The sequence below is a fragment of the Hemitrygon akajei genome, chromosome 16 (genome assembly GCF_048418815.1).
Source record: "Hemitrygon akajei chromosome 16, sHemAka1.3, whole genome shotgun sequence".
Lineage (NCBI taxonomy): Eukaryota > Metazoa > Chordata > Chondrichthyes > Myliobatiformes > Dasyatidae > Hemitrygon > Hemitrygon akajei.
Window position 1 is genome coordinate 61,902,689 of NC_133139.1, and position 14,323 is coordinate 61,917,011.

General features: G+C 40.9%; 2 protein-coding genes across 2 annotated transcripts in view; one reads left to right on the top strand and one right to left on the bottom strand.

The window, feature by feature from the left end:
- Positions 1 to 14,323, top strand: part of c16h19orf53 (chromosome 16 C19orf53 homolog) — a 355,432-nt gene that overhangs the window by 134,144 nt on the left and 206,965 nt on the right. The window lies entirely within an intron of this gene.
- Positions 1 to 14,323, bottom strand: part of prkcsh (PRKCSH beta subunit of glucosidase II) — a 125,004-nt gene that overhangs the window by 90,608 nt on the left and 20,073 nt on the right. The window contains exons 3-5 of the mRNA XM_073068994.1: positions 12,483 to 12,578; positions 4,560 to 4,617; positions 2,346 to 2,463 (exon numbers count right to left, since the gene is read on the bottom strand). Coding sequence (XP_072925095.1) covers positions 2,346 to 2,463; positions 4,560 to 4,617; positions 12,483 to 12,578 — 272 coding nt within the window. The remainder of the gene's footprint in view (positions 1 to 2,345; positions 2,464 to 4,559; positions 4,618 to 12,482; positions 12,579 to 14,323) is intronic.

The window sequence follows — 14,323 nt, forward strand, 5'->3', positions numbered from 1 at the left end:
GCTTCTAATAAACTGTGCTGCAAATGCAAAAAGCTAACCTCCACATCATTTATGTCCAAGGAATGTATAGCTAAGAAAATAAACTTGAACTAGCTCAAGTACCTCTCCCTGAGAACCATGAACTAAAGCTCACTATTTAGAATAACAGAGGGATGCAAGTCCATGTCTGAATTAAGGCCTTTCAGAACATGGAAGACATTTCCTTCTGATCAGTCAAGACTCCAATATCCAGAACATTTGGATTTCAAGTGGCTTGGGTGACATGGTAGTGTAGAAGCTAGTGTAAAACTTTAGAGTACCAGCAATTGGGAGTCAATTCCCACGGCTTTCTGTAAGGAGTTTGTATATACTCCCAGTGACCACTTGGGTTTCCTCCAGTTTCTATGGCTTCCTCACATATTCCCAACATAAATCCTACATGTACAAATCATTTTTCAGTGTGAATTATTTCTGCGTTATAGTGAATGATTATTGATGTGGGATTTGCTATCGGGACTTGATTCTTTAATACCATGGGGATTTTTAGAGTTACCTTTATCAACAACTTTAAGCCTCTAGTATCAGTCATCCAACCAAGTAGCATTCCCTGACTTTTGAATTGAAGTATTTGCCTAGGTCATGAATGGATTTTGAAGAAGTTATTAAGTTATCGAATTATGTGTGAATGTAAGAGTCAACCTGGTTATATGGGATTTGACTCACACAGCAGTCTGTAAAGAGTTTGTACATTCTCCACAGGGTACTCTGGTTTCTCCACATATAGGTTGGGGTTTGTAAGTTGTAGGCATGCTATGTTGGTGCTGGAAGCATGGCAACAATTGCAGGATACCACCGGCACATACTCAGACTGTGTTGGTCGTTGACACAATCAACATACTTCACTATATTTCAGTGTATATGTGACAAATAAAACTCATTTATTAGTTGTTAATCTAAATTTACCAAGTGATGCATCCTACATTCCAACTAAATTCACTGTGGCATGTTCCTGCATTACCTTAAACTCATGGGATCACTGGAAAATGTATAGTACTTTTTAACATCTAAAACTAAAATTAAATGGAGGCGGAGCGAAGTGATGATGGTGCTAAATGGCGACTCCTTTGCTTGCATCTTTGGAAACAGCTCTATTTCTATCTTTAATATCTCTCTCTATTTTTCCCTTTCAGGGCTCTTCTGAAGACCCTGATCTGGAGTTACACGCTGACTATGGTTCTATGCAGGAATGGGACCAACTCTCAGGGTTTCACAACTGGCTGTTGTTCAGCATGCCAAGGGCTTGGCCTAAGAGTTGGGCTTGGCTTTGGAGGCCTAGGATCTCGGGGCTCTGGAGACAGGCGGATTGAAGGTCGGTGTCCCGGACGGGTGCATCATGGGACCTGGAACATCTTTGGCTATGTGCCTAGAGACCCAAGATCTTTGGGCAGAGCTCAAGAAAAGCAACACAATGGACTTTTAACATCAGAAACCAGCAAGTTGTTTGTTATGTCTCTCTTTTCACTGTGAAATGGAGACATTTCCTTCTCCCTTATTAGGGGAGAAAGACAGAACAACTGTGGTATGTCGAATGCTGGGTAAACAATGTAGTCTTTGCAGTCCTACAAGTCTGTGTCTTTACTATTGCTTTTGCTGCATGCTTGTGTGGTGACAGGTGCCGATGCTTTTTTTTGCTGATGGGGGGGGGGGAGAGGGGATTATGTTTACTACTGCTTACGCGCAGGAGAGAGGGGAGCTTGGGGGGACTTTGGAGTTCACTCTTTGGGGCATACATCTGTTTTTGTGGATGGTTGAGAAGAAAAAGCATTGCAGGATGTCTATTGTATAAATTTCTCTGACATTAAATGTACCTTTAAAACATTTGAAATGTTGGGGTATTAAAAAATACAGTCAAATTAATTTGATGGCACAAAGATCCCCAGTGTGCAGCATTAAATAAATTATACTATAGTGGCAATTTTCCACTTGGATGTGACAAAGCCATACCCAACTATGTTATCCTCAGAAAACCTGAGGAAATTATAAATTGTTTAATAAAAGGACTGCTAAGTGTCTTTTAATGCGCCTACACATTGGTTCCTGGAAAACAGGAGGGGATGCAAAATGCTTATTAGATCTTTACAGGGACATTCAGAAAGACTAGAACAATTTTGAGCTTATTCCCAGCAAGCCAGAAGAAACCTTACAAGTAGCATTATAAATACAAAAGCACAAACGTATGGCTATTCCACAAATTGCAAAGTTTAAAACTGGGCATTTCGTGCACCAACATCAAAAAACAATGAAATAGAATTTGCAGGACCATACGTCTTTAAATTACTTCTGTGGAATTTAAAGCAGGAACAAACCTGTTTATCTTCTCGGCTTCTCTTGGCATCTTCAATTAGCTGCTGTTTCAGCTTGAATCCTTCTTTCGCAATTTCTGCCATTTTCTGCAGAGTTTCCCTCTCTTTGCGCCCTTGTTCCCTGCATTGTTGGAAAAACTGCATAGTTACATCTCCTGAGATTCTTATTTTGACACAGAAGACCAGTCAATCCCACCAGGTTGGTGGCACAGGCAGATACAATTGGGAAATTTCAGAGACTTATCTAGGCATATGGATGAAAGAAAAATGGGTGGCTATGCGGAAGGGAGGATTAAATTGATCTTGGAGTAGATTAAACGGTTGGCACTACATCATAGTCAGCACTGCACTCCGCTATTCTATGCTCCAAAACCTAATTGCTGCACCACTGAGTCCTGAAAAGGGGTCTCAACCCTGTAATGTCAGCTGTTTGCTCCCCTCCATAGATGCTACCCACGTTCCTTCAGCATTTTGTGTGTTCCTCTGGGAGTCTGGTTCAGTCCAGACTTCATGGTGAATTTTGTATGTTTTTGTGACCACGTGAATTTCTTCTGGATACATCCAAAAGACCTGCAAGTAGATTAATTGGCCTCTAAATTATTGCTTGGGAGAGGTAAATGGTTAGAACTTTCCAGGAAGAATTGATGATATACATGTAATTGTTCAGTGAATTTTCCAGTACTTACAGCATAGTTACTTCAGTATTTTTCTAGAAACTTCCTAGTTTTCAGTAGCAGATGTCACACCACTTGAATCTGGCTATTTTACTGGTAAATTATTATCACTGGAATTTTGTTATCTCTAGTCTGAAAGAGACAATGATTACTTTTGCCTTTGCTTTCTTTGATCTTAATAAAATTGCAAGCAATAAGTTTTATGCATCATTATTGACTTTCAAAGAAACTGTGGATCATAAAAGCATCAGGATCCAACACTGAGTGCAATCCTGACCACTGGTGCTGCCCCTGTTGGAGTTTGCACGTTCTCACTGTGACTGCATGGGTTCCCTGCCACATCCGAGACGTATGAACCGGGATTGTAAATTGTCCCGACTAGGTACACAAGTAGCAGAAACAGGGATGGCAGTTGATGGGAATGTGTGGACAGTACTGTGACTTTCGTTATTGGTTATTAAATTAGGGTAGCACAGCATCACAGTGGTCAGCACCAACGATCAGGGTTCAATTCTTGCCGCGGACTGTAAATAATTTATGTTTACCCTGTGTCTGTGTACATCTACTCTGGCTGGTCCAGTTTCCAATCACATACCAAAGACACGTATGGGTTAATAAGCTGTAGGCATACTATGTAGGTGCTAGAAGCATGCCAACACTTGGACTGTGTTGGTCATTGATGCAGATGCCACATTCTACTTTTGACATACATGTAACAAATAGAGCTGATCTTTAAAAATCTTTGGTGTAACTGGGTGCCTAATGGTCTGATGCCAATTCAGTGGGAAAACGGTCCATTTTTATGCTATGTGATGATACCTGAATGACAACCAGCACCTCCTTCACTCAGAGAAATCGCCGCTGAAGCTTCTGTTTATGGCACTTGAGACTAGTCTGAATGAATTGGACTTTAAGAATAAATCCTACAGTGAAATTTAAAGCATGTCCCAAAATAATCTCAACCATTAACAAGCAAATGATTTTCAATGCACATCAGCATTGAACCCAACAATCAAAGGCGGACGGCAGCCAGCAACTGCACTTAGAAGCAGATAACAGGAGATGAATGTATTAATTTCTGCAGAAAAAAACCAAGCCATTAGCTTGCAGAATTATAACATAAGACAAGTTCAAAATTTGTTATGAAGACGCAGGTTTATATCGTGCTAACATTGACCTTCACAGTTGAATAAACAAGATTCAAGATCCAAGTTTATTCGTCACTTGTATATCAAAACATACAATGAAATGTGTTATTTGCATTAACAACCAACACTCCTAGGGATGTGCTGGGTGCAGCCCACAAATGTCACCACACATTTAGCCTCCAACATAGCTTGCCCACAATGCTCAGCAGAACACAACAAAAGCAAAAACTGTTCCTCCATCCAACCCATGCACATACACAGTCTTTTAACTCCAGGATAGGCTCCAGCCTCTAGCAGATATGGACTCGGGCCTGCTGACACCAGTCTTTACACATTCCTTCAAAATTCATTCTTTATGCAATTACGATATTGGAAGATCAACATGATGTACTTACTTGCAGGTGTTTATACACAAAGCTCCACTATTGTACTCGTCAGAGGTATCACAGCAATCTACAAAAGTGACAAGAAAGGAACAGTCTTTTATATCAAGACAAACGGCATTCGTAATTTTAAAAAATTACAAGAGTAAACCGTACAATACCTTTCGCATTGTCAATGCTTTCAGTGTGGTTCAATTACACTCCTTAACACCAATAGCATTGCTGCCACTCATGTGGCCCCTTGGGAAGATGCCATACTACAATAACAGAGGGGCTTCCTCACCCAACATGGCCTCTCCCTCTCACTTAGCAGAAGAAAACTACCGGTATATGTGGTCCATCCCCCACACCAAACCCTCAAGAACAAAGAACACAGAACACTTTCACAGAATAGTCTTATGAATCAATGACTCTTAACACATATAACCAAGGGAATTTAAACCAAGTTGACCAAAATTTACCAGTGAGGATGTGTCAAATTTCCAAAAGAATTTCAATAAAACTGTGCCTGATACAAACCCCAGCCCTGCAGGCAGAATTTAAATTCAGGAAAGAGCACAGTTCTGGAGAATTTAAATCTACCCAAATAATATTTCTAGTGATGTGAATAGTTTTCTTCCAGAACTTGTGTGGGAAAGCAGAATACCGAGCCTAACCAACGGACTGAAATTCAAAGGATTGCAGAATGAACAGGGGCTAAAACAAATTTACATACATGGGAGACGGAACACACAAAATGTTGGAGGAACTCAGCAGGTCAAGCAGAATCTATGGTTGAAACAGTCAACGTTTTGGGCTAAGAACCTTCATCGGGACTCAGAGAATTAGTAGTTATAGTCTAACTCAGCAGAGGGTACACAAATTTCAGCAAGCAAAATTGATTTGAGTAATAACACTAATAGATTAGTTATCAAAAGTGAAGCACACATTTCAGCTACACTATTACAGAAGTTAGGTTTCCCCTCCCTAAGGTTTCTGTGCATATTATCCTATGCACCGCTCTAGCAACTGCCTGGCAAGTATATTTAATAATCGGCATTTTATTCCAGATTTTAGTTACAGTGGATTATGGTTAATTGGTCTATCAGTCAATCGGTGCAGCCGCTTATTTGAGACAACGCTTAAAGAACAAGCACAGTCAGGATTCCCAAGGCACTTATATGGACAGGAGACGTTCGCCAAATAGTTTCTAACTAGCGTCAGTTAGACACTACACCGTGCCGAGAGCAAAGAGTTTTTAAATAGCATCAGTTGCATGTTTGTGTTCAAAAACCAGTGATTTTTGTCATTGGTAGTTTGCGAGAAATATTTATTTATTGAGAAACAGCGAGGAATAGGCCAGCTGGCCCTTTGAGCCACACCATCCCACAACCCCAATTTTACTGTGGTCTAAACAGAAGATAATTTACAATGACCAATTAACGTCTTTGGACCATGGGAGGAAACCAGAACACCTGGACAAAGCCCATGCAGTCACAGAAAGAATGTACAAACTCCTTACAGGCAACATCAGGAATAAAACCCAGGACACTAGGGTTGTAGAGCTTTATGCTAACCACTACACTACCATGTCATCCACAGTTTGATCATGAGCCATAAAACAAATTAGAATTGTTTTGCTAACTATGATTTCAACCATTCAGGCTTGGAGTTGCCAGGAACAGCTGGCAGTGAAAAATGAAGAGATTTCACTCTTCAACGAGTTAGGAACTAGGAAGAATTTAAAGGTATTGACAATCATCTTGAATGCTACAATGAAAATGGAGAATGAGGATGTAATCATCAAAAGCATTGTTTGAAGGTATCCTTTGGTGCACTAGATGTCTGTGTTGGTTGTCCGTGATATCTGACAATGATAGTGAAACGTGCCCAGGGGAGTTTTTAAAGTGGAAAAGCTACTGCACTGGGACAATGCACTGAGAGTTTCACTCTCTCGATATTGGAAGTTGGGGTCCAGTGGTACAGATAGTTGTCACAAACTAGGGTCACCCTTGGCTGCAGTGGATAACCATGATTTCTTCTGCGCCTTATCATGCCCTTCACTCTCCATGAAGCATTACAGAACCACCTTCTTGGCTGTTGGATCTCATCCGTCCAGTATCCCAAGCTGCCTTAACATGCTAGGACAGACATGTTCCTATTTCACTAGGGTATGAGGCCCACCGGCTGCTTTAGAAGTGGTGTTCTGCAGTTGCATGCAAACAGCTACTTGGAACCACAAGTGTGAACTGAGTGTCCAGTGGGGACCAAAGGTGAGTACACTGCCCTAGAATGGACACAACAAGCCCCTTCATCAGAGGTACTACCTCTCCCTAGACACCCCATAGACATAACATACACCGGACGAATTCCTCCATTGATTGCTATTAGGAAGTAGTACAGTTTTATAGTTCTGAAGTAGCATTGGTGGTGTTCTAATTTGTTCTACATTTCATTTAAATGCATAATTTGTTACTCAGTTAAATGGTAGTTTGTCTTTTTATACCTTTTTAACTATTTTCACAAAACTTCAGCTAATTCAGGCAGCCACTAATTGGGCCAAAACATATGGTCCCAATGTATCCCAATTAAACAGAATTCACTGTACTTAAAAACCAATGATATTGTGGTAGAATTTGAGCTTTCAAGTTTACAGGCCATTAGAAACTCGCCCAGTAACTTAAGTCACCAAACCCTTGTAATACATGTATGATACAGAATTATTTGCTTTGAATTGTCAACTTGGATGGTTTGAAAGGCAGTCAAGAGCAGGAATTCATGTTTGTTTTCTACTCAGGGCCAGATGAAAAGAGCTTGCCAGCTGTGCTCAGCAGAGAAAACCATGAAACAGCTTGGCTTAGTGCTGCTTACAATACATCCATTGACCAGTGAACCAACATCATGAAACATGGCTTGACTTGTGTAAAGGGGATTTCTTCTTTTTCTTTGTTACTGTGTATGTAATCAAAATGGCTTCTTTGTTTTGTTAAAAGTAGGAATGCTTCTTTGTTGCGAGAGAGTGTTGGAAGCTTGTTTGGGTTAAAATTTACTGATAACGAGAATTGTATTCCTTTGTTAACCAATTGGGATTAATGTTGTTCTTTCTTCTGAGTCTGTGAGCTATGGTTGGCAGGCTTTTGGGGAGATCGGCGCGAGTGGGTGAGAGAGAGAGAGGACACGATGCTGTAAACTGGGCGAGGAACGGACCCGGGGGGGGGTCCGAGGCTAGGAGGTACCCCAAGGAGAGGAGACAAAGATAGATGTGCTTGGTTGACCACTTCGGGTGGTCCTGAGCTGCGAGTCAAGGGGTTCAGAGGGGATTGAATGGTGTCCAGAAGACTTCAGTAATTGAGCTCCAACGGTTGTGCACGAAGTGGTTTGGACTTTGATAAGTTTGGCGCCTTTTCTTTTTTTTTCCTTCATATATACTGTATCGTTATTAATCACTTAGTTATAGTAACCTTTATAAATTGTACTCATTTAATCGCATATGGTGTACTGTCTGTTTTTGGGCGAGGCGGGGACATCACACAGCATCCACACCAGCTGATTACCCAGTTTGGCGGGGCCGAAGGCTGCTCCCCCTAGACGAGAACGAGCTGAGCGAGCCTGAGGCGACCCAGGGGGTTACACTTGCCTTTAAGGAAAGAATGCACACAACTATGCCTCAACTAGCAGCATGGAATAATCTTAACCTCATCAACTAGCACCAAACTATTAATCCAAGTATCAAGTATCTTTCCTTGATACAAACCTGTCAGAATAAATCTTAGCTGTAATAACACCAAGTTTGCCATCACCAATTTGTCAGGGTGATAAGGTTTTGAAAATTAACAAGTGCCATTTAACTGTTCAAGTAGGTCCACAAAATCTGAATATACCCAATGATTTTATTAGATTACATGGTGAGCATTGAAGAGTACAATAGAACAGATGGATCTGAGAATATGGATCCATAATTCCTTCAAAATGGCATCACATGTAGATAGTCATAAAGAGCTTTTGGCACATTAGCCTTCATAAATCAGCTTTTAGAGTACAGAAGCATAAGATATTGGTGAGGCCTAATTTGAAGTATTGTGTGCAGTGCTGGTCACCTACTTATAGGAAATAAATAAGATTGAAGGAGCACAGAGAAAATTTACAAGGATGTTGCCACGACTTGAGGATCTGAGTTACAGGGAAAGGTTGAACAGGTTAAGGCTTTATTCCCTGGAGCGTAGGAGAATGTGGGGAGATTTGAGCAAGGTATATAAAATTATGATTGGTATTGATAGTTAAGGCAAGCAGGCTTTTTCCACTGAAGTTGGATGAGACTAGAACTAGAGGTCATAGGCTAAGAGTGAAATATGTAAAGGGAGCATGAAGAGAAACTCCTTCACTCAGAGGGCGGTGAGAGTGTGGAGCAAGCTGCCAGAAGTGGTGGATTTGTTTGATTTCAACATTTAAGAGAAATTTGGACATGTTCATAGATGGGAGGGATATGAAGGACTATGATCCAGGTGAGGGTCTATGGGACTAAACAGAGTAATTGTGGGGCATGGACTAGATGGACCAAAGGGTTTGCATCTGTGCTGCAGCATTCTATGACTCTGTGATGTTCTCCTGAACATAATCAGCATATTCATCACAGCGTATTGATAGTCACTGCTTGCTGTTGAAGCAGAGATGAGATAGAAATGAGATAGGAGTGGCACGTTAGCATAACACTATTACAGTGTCAGTGACTCAAATTGAATCCCTGTCATGGTCTGTGAGGAATTTGCACATCCTCCCCATGACCACGTGGGTTTCTTCCGGATGCTCTGGTTTCCTCCCACATTTCAAAGATGTATAAGTTGATTATTAGCTTAATTGGTCACAGGGGTACAATTGGCCGGCACAGGCTTGCTGGGCTGGCCTGTTACCATGCTGAACAAGCAGTCCTCGGGTTACGTACGAGTTCCGTTCCTGAGTTTGTCTTTAAGTCGGATATGTACGCGTTGGAACAAGTACATCCGATATTATTTAGCATCAGTTAGTCAAATGTTTGTCTTAGTATATAGTATATATTTTACCTTTTTATGCATATAAAACACTTAAGAAACGTATGTATCCCAATAATTAAACCACTGCATTGCTTAGTAATAATTGTAGCTTTCATCGGGGCAAGGGCCTTTCACATGCTCCATTATTCTCACCTTATCCTTAAAAATTGTTCCGATCATTGACCGACTGTAGCCTAACGCTTTTCCAATGACCAATGCATTTCAACTCTTTCCAAACATATTATTTCCACTGTATTTTCAATCGCAATCGCTTCCTATCAACCGAACAGAAACACTGCGGGCGGCGGGTGCTGACCTCCGCCGGCTCCCGAGGTCCGCTGGGTCCTAAGGACCACTGCACTGAATTCCCCGAGTCCGAAAGTCCACCACACTGAAACAGGTTAAATGGGACAAGTGGGGCTGTGCTGGGTTTGGGTACTGTATTTGATCCTCCACAATATTTTGCATGGGAATTTAAACTGGAGGTGGCAGTGCTTCTTTTACAAGGTCGAGTTGCGTGCTCAACATCAACCTGGCACGGATGGTACGGCAGTCACTGGATCGACATCAACGCGGCACAGGAGCAGTCTGTCACTGGATCGAACTTGGAAATCTCCGTTCTCGAGCCCAGCACTGATCTCACTGTGCCACCAGCCAACCAGAATGGGGGGGGGGGGGGGGGGGGGGCAGTCAGGGTGAATCTTGCTAAGAAAAATTTAAGCCAAATACAAAGTTACACACTCAACACAGTGTTAACGGCAACAACTTAAAATGGTGGACGGCGTCGCGATCCGACTTAAAACGGCAGACGGCACTCTCCTTCCTCGGTTCGTAAGTACGAGTTGTCCGTAAGTCGGACATTCGTAACTCGGGGACTACCTGTATCTCTAAATAAGTGGACACAGAACATGGTGAACTAAAGGAATCACAAGTACAGATATACCAGTTTACCAAAAAGTCTAAGCTACAGCTTCCCAACCACTACTATAAATACATTAAGTATATTAAGTTTGCTGTGCTCTAGAACAAAAACTTTGCACCAAAAGCAAAGCAATGTTTATTCCTATTTATAAAGTGGTTCTTACAACACATTTACAAATAAGAGACCATTGAGTCATAGGAAAGGTTAACTAAGGGTTATTAATCAGTAACTGAATTTTTATTGCTTTATGAATATTTATTAATAATAAATACAGAACTGCAATTAGAAGTTTCGCTATTTATTCTGAAATCATTCAAAAGACCTTAAGACAAAGGAGCAGAATTAGGCCATTTTGGCCTATTGAGTCTTATAATCCCTCTCAACCCCATTCTCCTGCCATCTCCCCGTAACAATTGATGCCCTTACTAATCAAGAACCTATTAATATTACTTTTAAATATATCTCATGACTTGGCCTCCACAGCCATGAATTCTACAGGTTCACCACCTCTGCCTAAAGAAATTCCTTTACATCTCTGTTCTAAAAGGACACACTTGTATTGTGAGGCTGTGCCCTCTGGTCCTCGACTGCCCCACTATAAGAAACCTCCCCCCCATGTCCAATCAATCTAGGCCTTTCATTGTTTGAAAGGTTTCAATGAGATTCTCCCCTCATTCTTCTGAACAGTGAGGACTGGCCTGGAACCATCAAATGCTCCTCATATGTAACCCTTTCATTCCTGTAATCATTCTTGTGAACTTCCTCTGGACCTTCTTCAATGCCAGCCCATCCTTTCTTAGACAGGGACCCAAAACTGCTCACCATATTCCAAGCTGGTGGCAATGTCTTCTAAAGCCTCAGCATTACATCCTTGCTTTTGCTTTTATATTCTACTCCTCTCGAAAGGAGTGCCGACATTACAATGCTATGAATGCTAACAAAATCTTAAAAACAATACCTCATTCCTGCAACCACAACTTACATTAACTTAATGAGCCATTTGTGCAGTTCCACTTATAGCAAACTTGTCCCTTTATAGCTCTGTATTGAGAAAAGTGTTCATGATTTATTTGAAGAGCAGTAGTTTCTGATATGGCTGGAATACCCTAATCTTGTAATAAAAGCATGCAAACCACATAAATTAAATAAAAATTGTTGTGGAAATGGAGTAAAGATTTTTAGACTCCTCCATGCCAATAGCAGATGACAAATGTGATATCAAAGTCAGCTGGTCCAGATCAAGAACACAGGACTCAAGAGTAACATATGCAAAATGCTGGAGGAACTCAGTAGGTCAGGCTGCATCTATGGAAAGAAGCAAAAAGTCAACATTTTGGACTGCGATCCTTCATCAAGCCCTGATAAAGTGGTTCAACCTTAAAAAATACACTGACTCTTCATTCCTTTCCATTGATACTGCCTGACCAGCTTACTTTCTCGAGCATTTTGCATGTTACCCTGGATTTCCAGCTTGTGCAAGATCTCGTGTTTATGTACAGGATTCAAGAGGCTTTTTCACAGCACTGTACTCCTGCGTCAAAAAGAACTACATTCAATCATTCCTAGAATTCTTGCCCCCAGTGACTGCTTATCCCTGAAGCATCCAATCACTGCTCACAGAAACCTCAATGAGAAGCCAAATTTGTAAAAGTTGGCAGAAATACTCTATGGTACACTGAACCATTATCCAGGAAACCTGGAGCCAGAATGGCAGTTCAATCAGCTGGCTCTATGCCTCCATGAAGGAGGCATCTAATGCAGACTGGTTTACTATTGCCACATGTACTGAAATACAGTAAAAGTTTGTTTTGCACGTTATCCATGCAGATCATTTCACTGCATCAGTATATTAATAATGCAGAACATAGTGCTACTGTTAGAGTGAATATAAGACACTAACAATAAAAATACTTCTTTCTCCTCTTTAAAACAAATTTTAATTAAAGAAAAACAGTTCTAAGATCAGAGTGCAGTCTATTTCTGCCCACCAGTTATAAGAGCACTTACCACATATGCCGTCATTCACACGGGAAGAGGGAATATACCGAGGTCTGTGGCCTGCATTGGTGCAGTGGAAGTTGCCATTTGGACAGGCTGATGTTCCTAGTAAAGAGAATTCAGATCAGGTATTAACTCACTCAAAGCACAGTTAGCTATTCCATAAAGGGAGTTCAAAAAAAGGACCAGACTCTCTGCAGAAGGTTCTCTACAATGAATTCATTTGGTCCATTGATTCTGATCTGGCATTTGATTTTGTATCTACAAATAAATGGCCCAAGAGGAGGAGAATCCTGTAATCTACCCACCACACTACCACAACAGGCAGCTGGTGTACACAGGCTGGATTTATATACAGGTGGCCCCCGTTTTTCGAATGTTCGCTTTATGACACCTCACTGTTACGAAAGACCTACATTAGTTACCTGTTTTCGCTAACAGGTGTTTTCACTGTTACGAAAAAAAAGCAGCCAAGCTCCACCCCGGAACTCATTCTAGCCGCCATTGCTTAAACACATGCTTGTGAGCATCTGTGCTTTATGTTGATTTATTTTGTGCATCCGTTAGCAAGGTGCGTTCTAAGGTATCGGAAAAGCCTAAAAGAGCTTGTAAGGGTGTTACACTTAGCATAAAACTAGACATAATTAAGCATTTTGATTGTGGTGAACAAAGTAAGGACATCGTCCGCGCATTGAACTTGCCTCTGTCCACCATTCACATTATTTATACGCAGAGAGAAAGAATCCTGAAAGCTGCCAATGTTACTCCTGGCTCTGCTCGTAGCAATGTGGTCTCTCTTTTTTGTACACCAGTCGGCATCCAATAATGGATAAAATGGGAAGTCTGTTGCTTGAGTGGATTGAAGGGTGTACAAAGCATGGTGTTCCATTAAGTTATCTTACACTCAGGAGAAATCAGTCTTTTTAATAAGCTGAAACAGAAAGCACTAGACGATGGTGATGAAAGTGTTGCAAAAGTGGAATTTAAAGATAGTCGTGAGTGGTTTGATCAGTTTCTGAGGTGAGGGCAGCTTCATAGCTTAAAGTTTACTGGAGAGAGTGCTTCAGCTGATACTGAAGCTGCCAAAAAGTTCCCAGCAGAACTGAAGAAAATAATTTCAGAAGGTGGTTATTTGTATAAGCAAGTGTTTAACTGTGACAAAATTGCAATTTATTGGAAAAAATTGCCGAGCACCCCAACCTCCGACGACTCAACCGAACACATCATCATCAGTGTGCTCGCTGTCTTCCCGATTCCGGTAAGTGAAACTACACTGTACATACATTATTTCTACTTTATATAAGCTGTGTATTTTTATGTGTTATTTAGTATGATTTGGCAGCTTCATAGCTTAAAGGTTACTGGAGAGACTGCTTCCGCTACACTAATAGCGCTATGTAGTGAGATTTCCGCTATGCTAGACAGTACTGCAATGATTGCAGAAAAGTATTTCTACTTTATATGGGCTGTGTATTTATCATATCACTCCTGCTTTTACTATATGTTACTGTTATTTTAGGTTTTGTGTGTTATTTGGCATGATTTTGTAGGTTATTCTTTGGGTCTAGGGACACTCACAAATTTTTCCCATATTAATAAAACGTAATTGCTTATTCACTTTAAGACATTCCGGCTTACGAACCATTTCATAGGAATGCTCTACCTTCGGCTAGTGGGGAAACATGTACTGCTGTTTACAACCACGGGAGCTCTTTAAGTGTTTCACAATTAAATACAACCACAATGTGGAAATACAGAAGATAATCAGCATGTATGAATTTGCCAGTCAGCAGAGATACCTTTTTTTTAAAAAAACAATTTATGTTAGTATTAATGTAATCAGCCAGGAC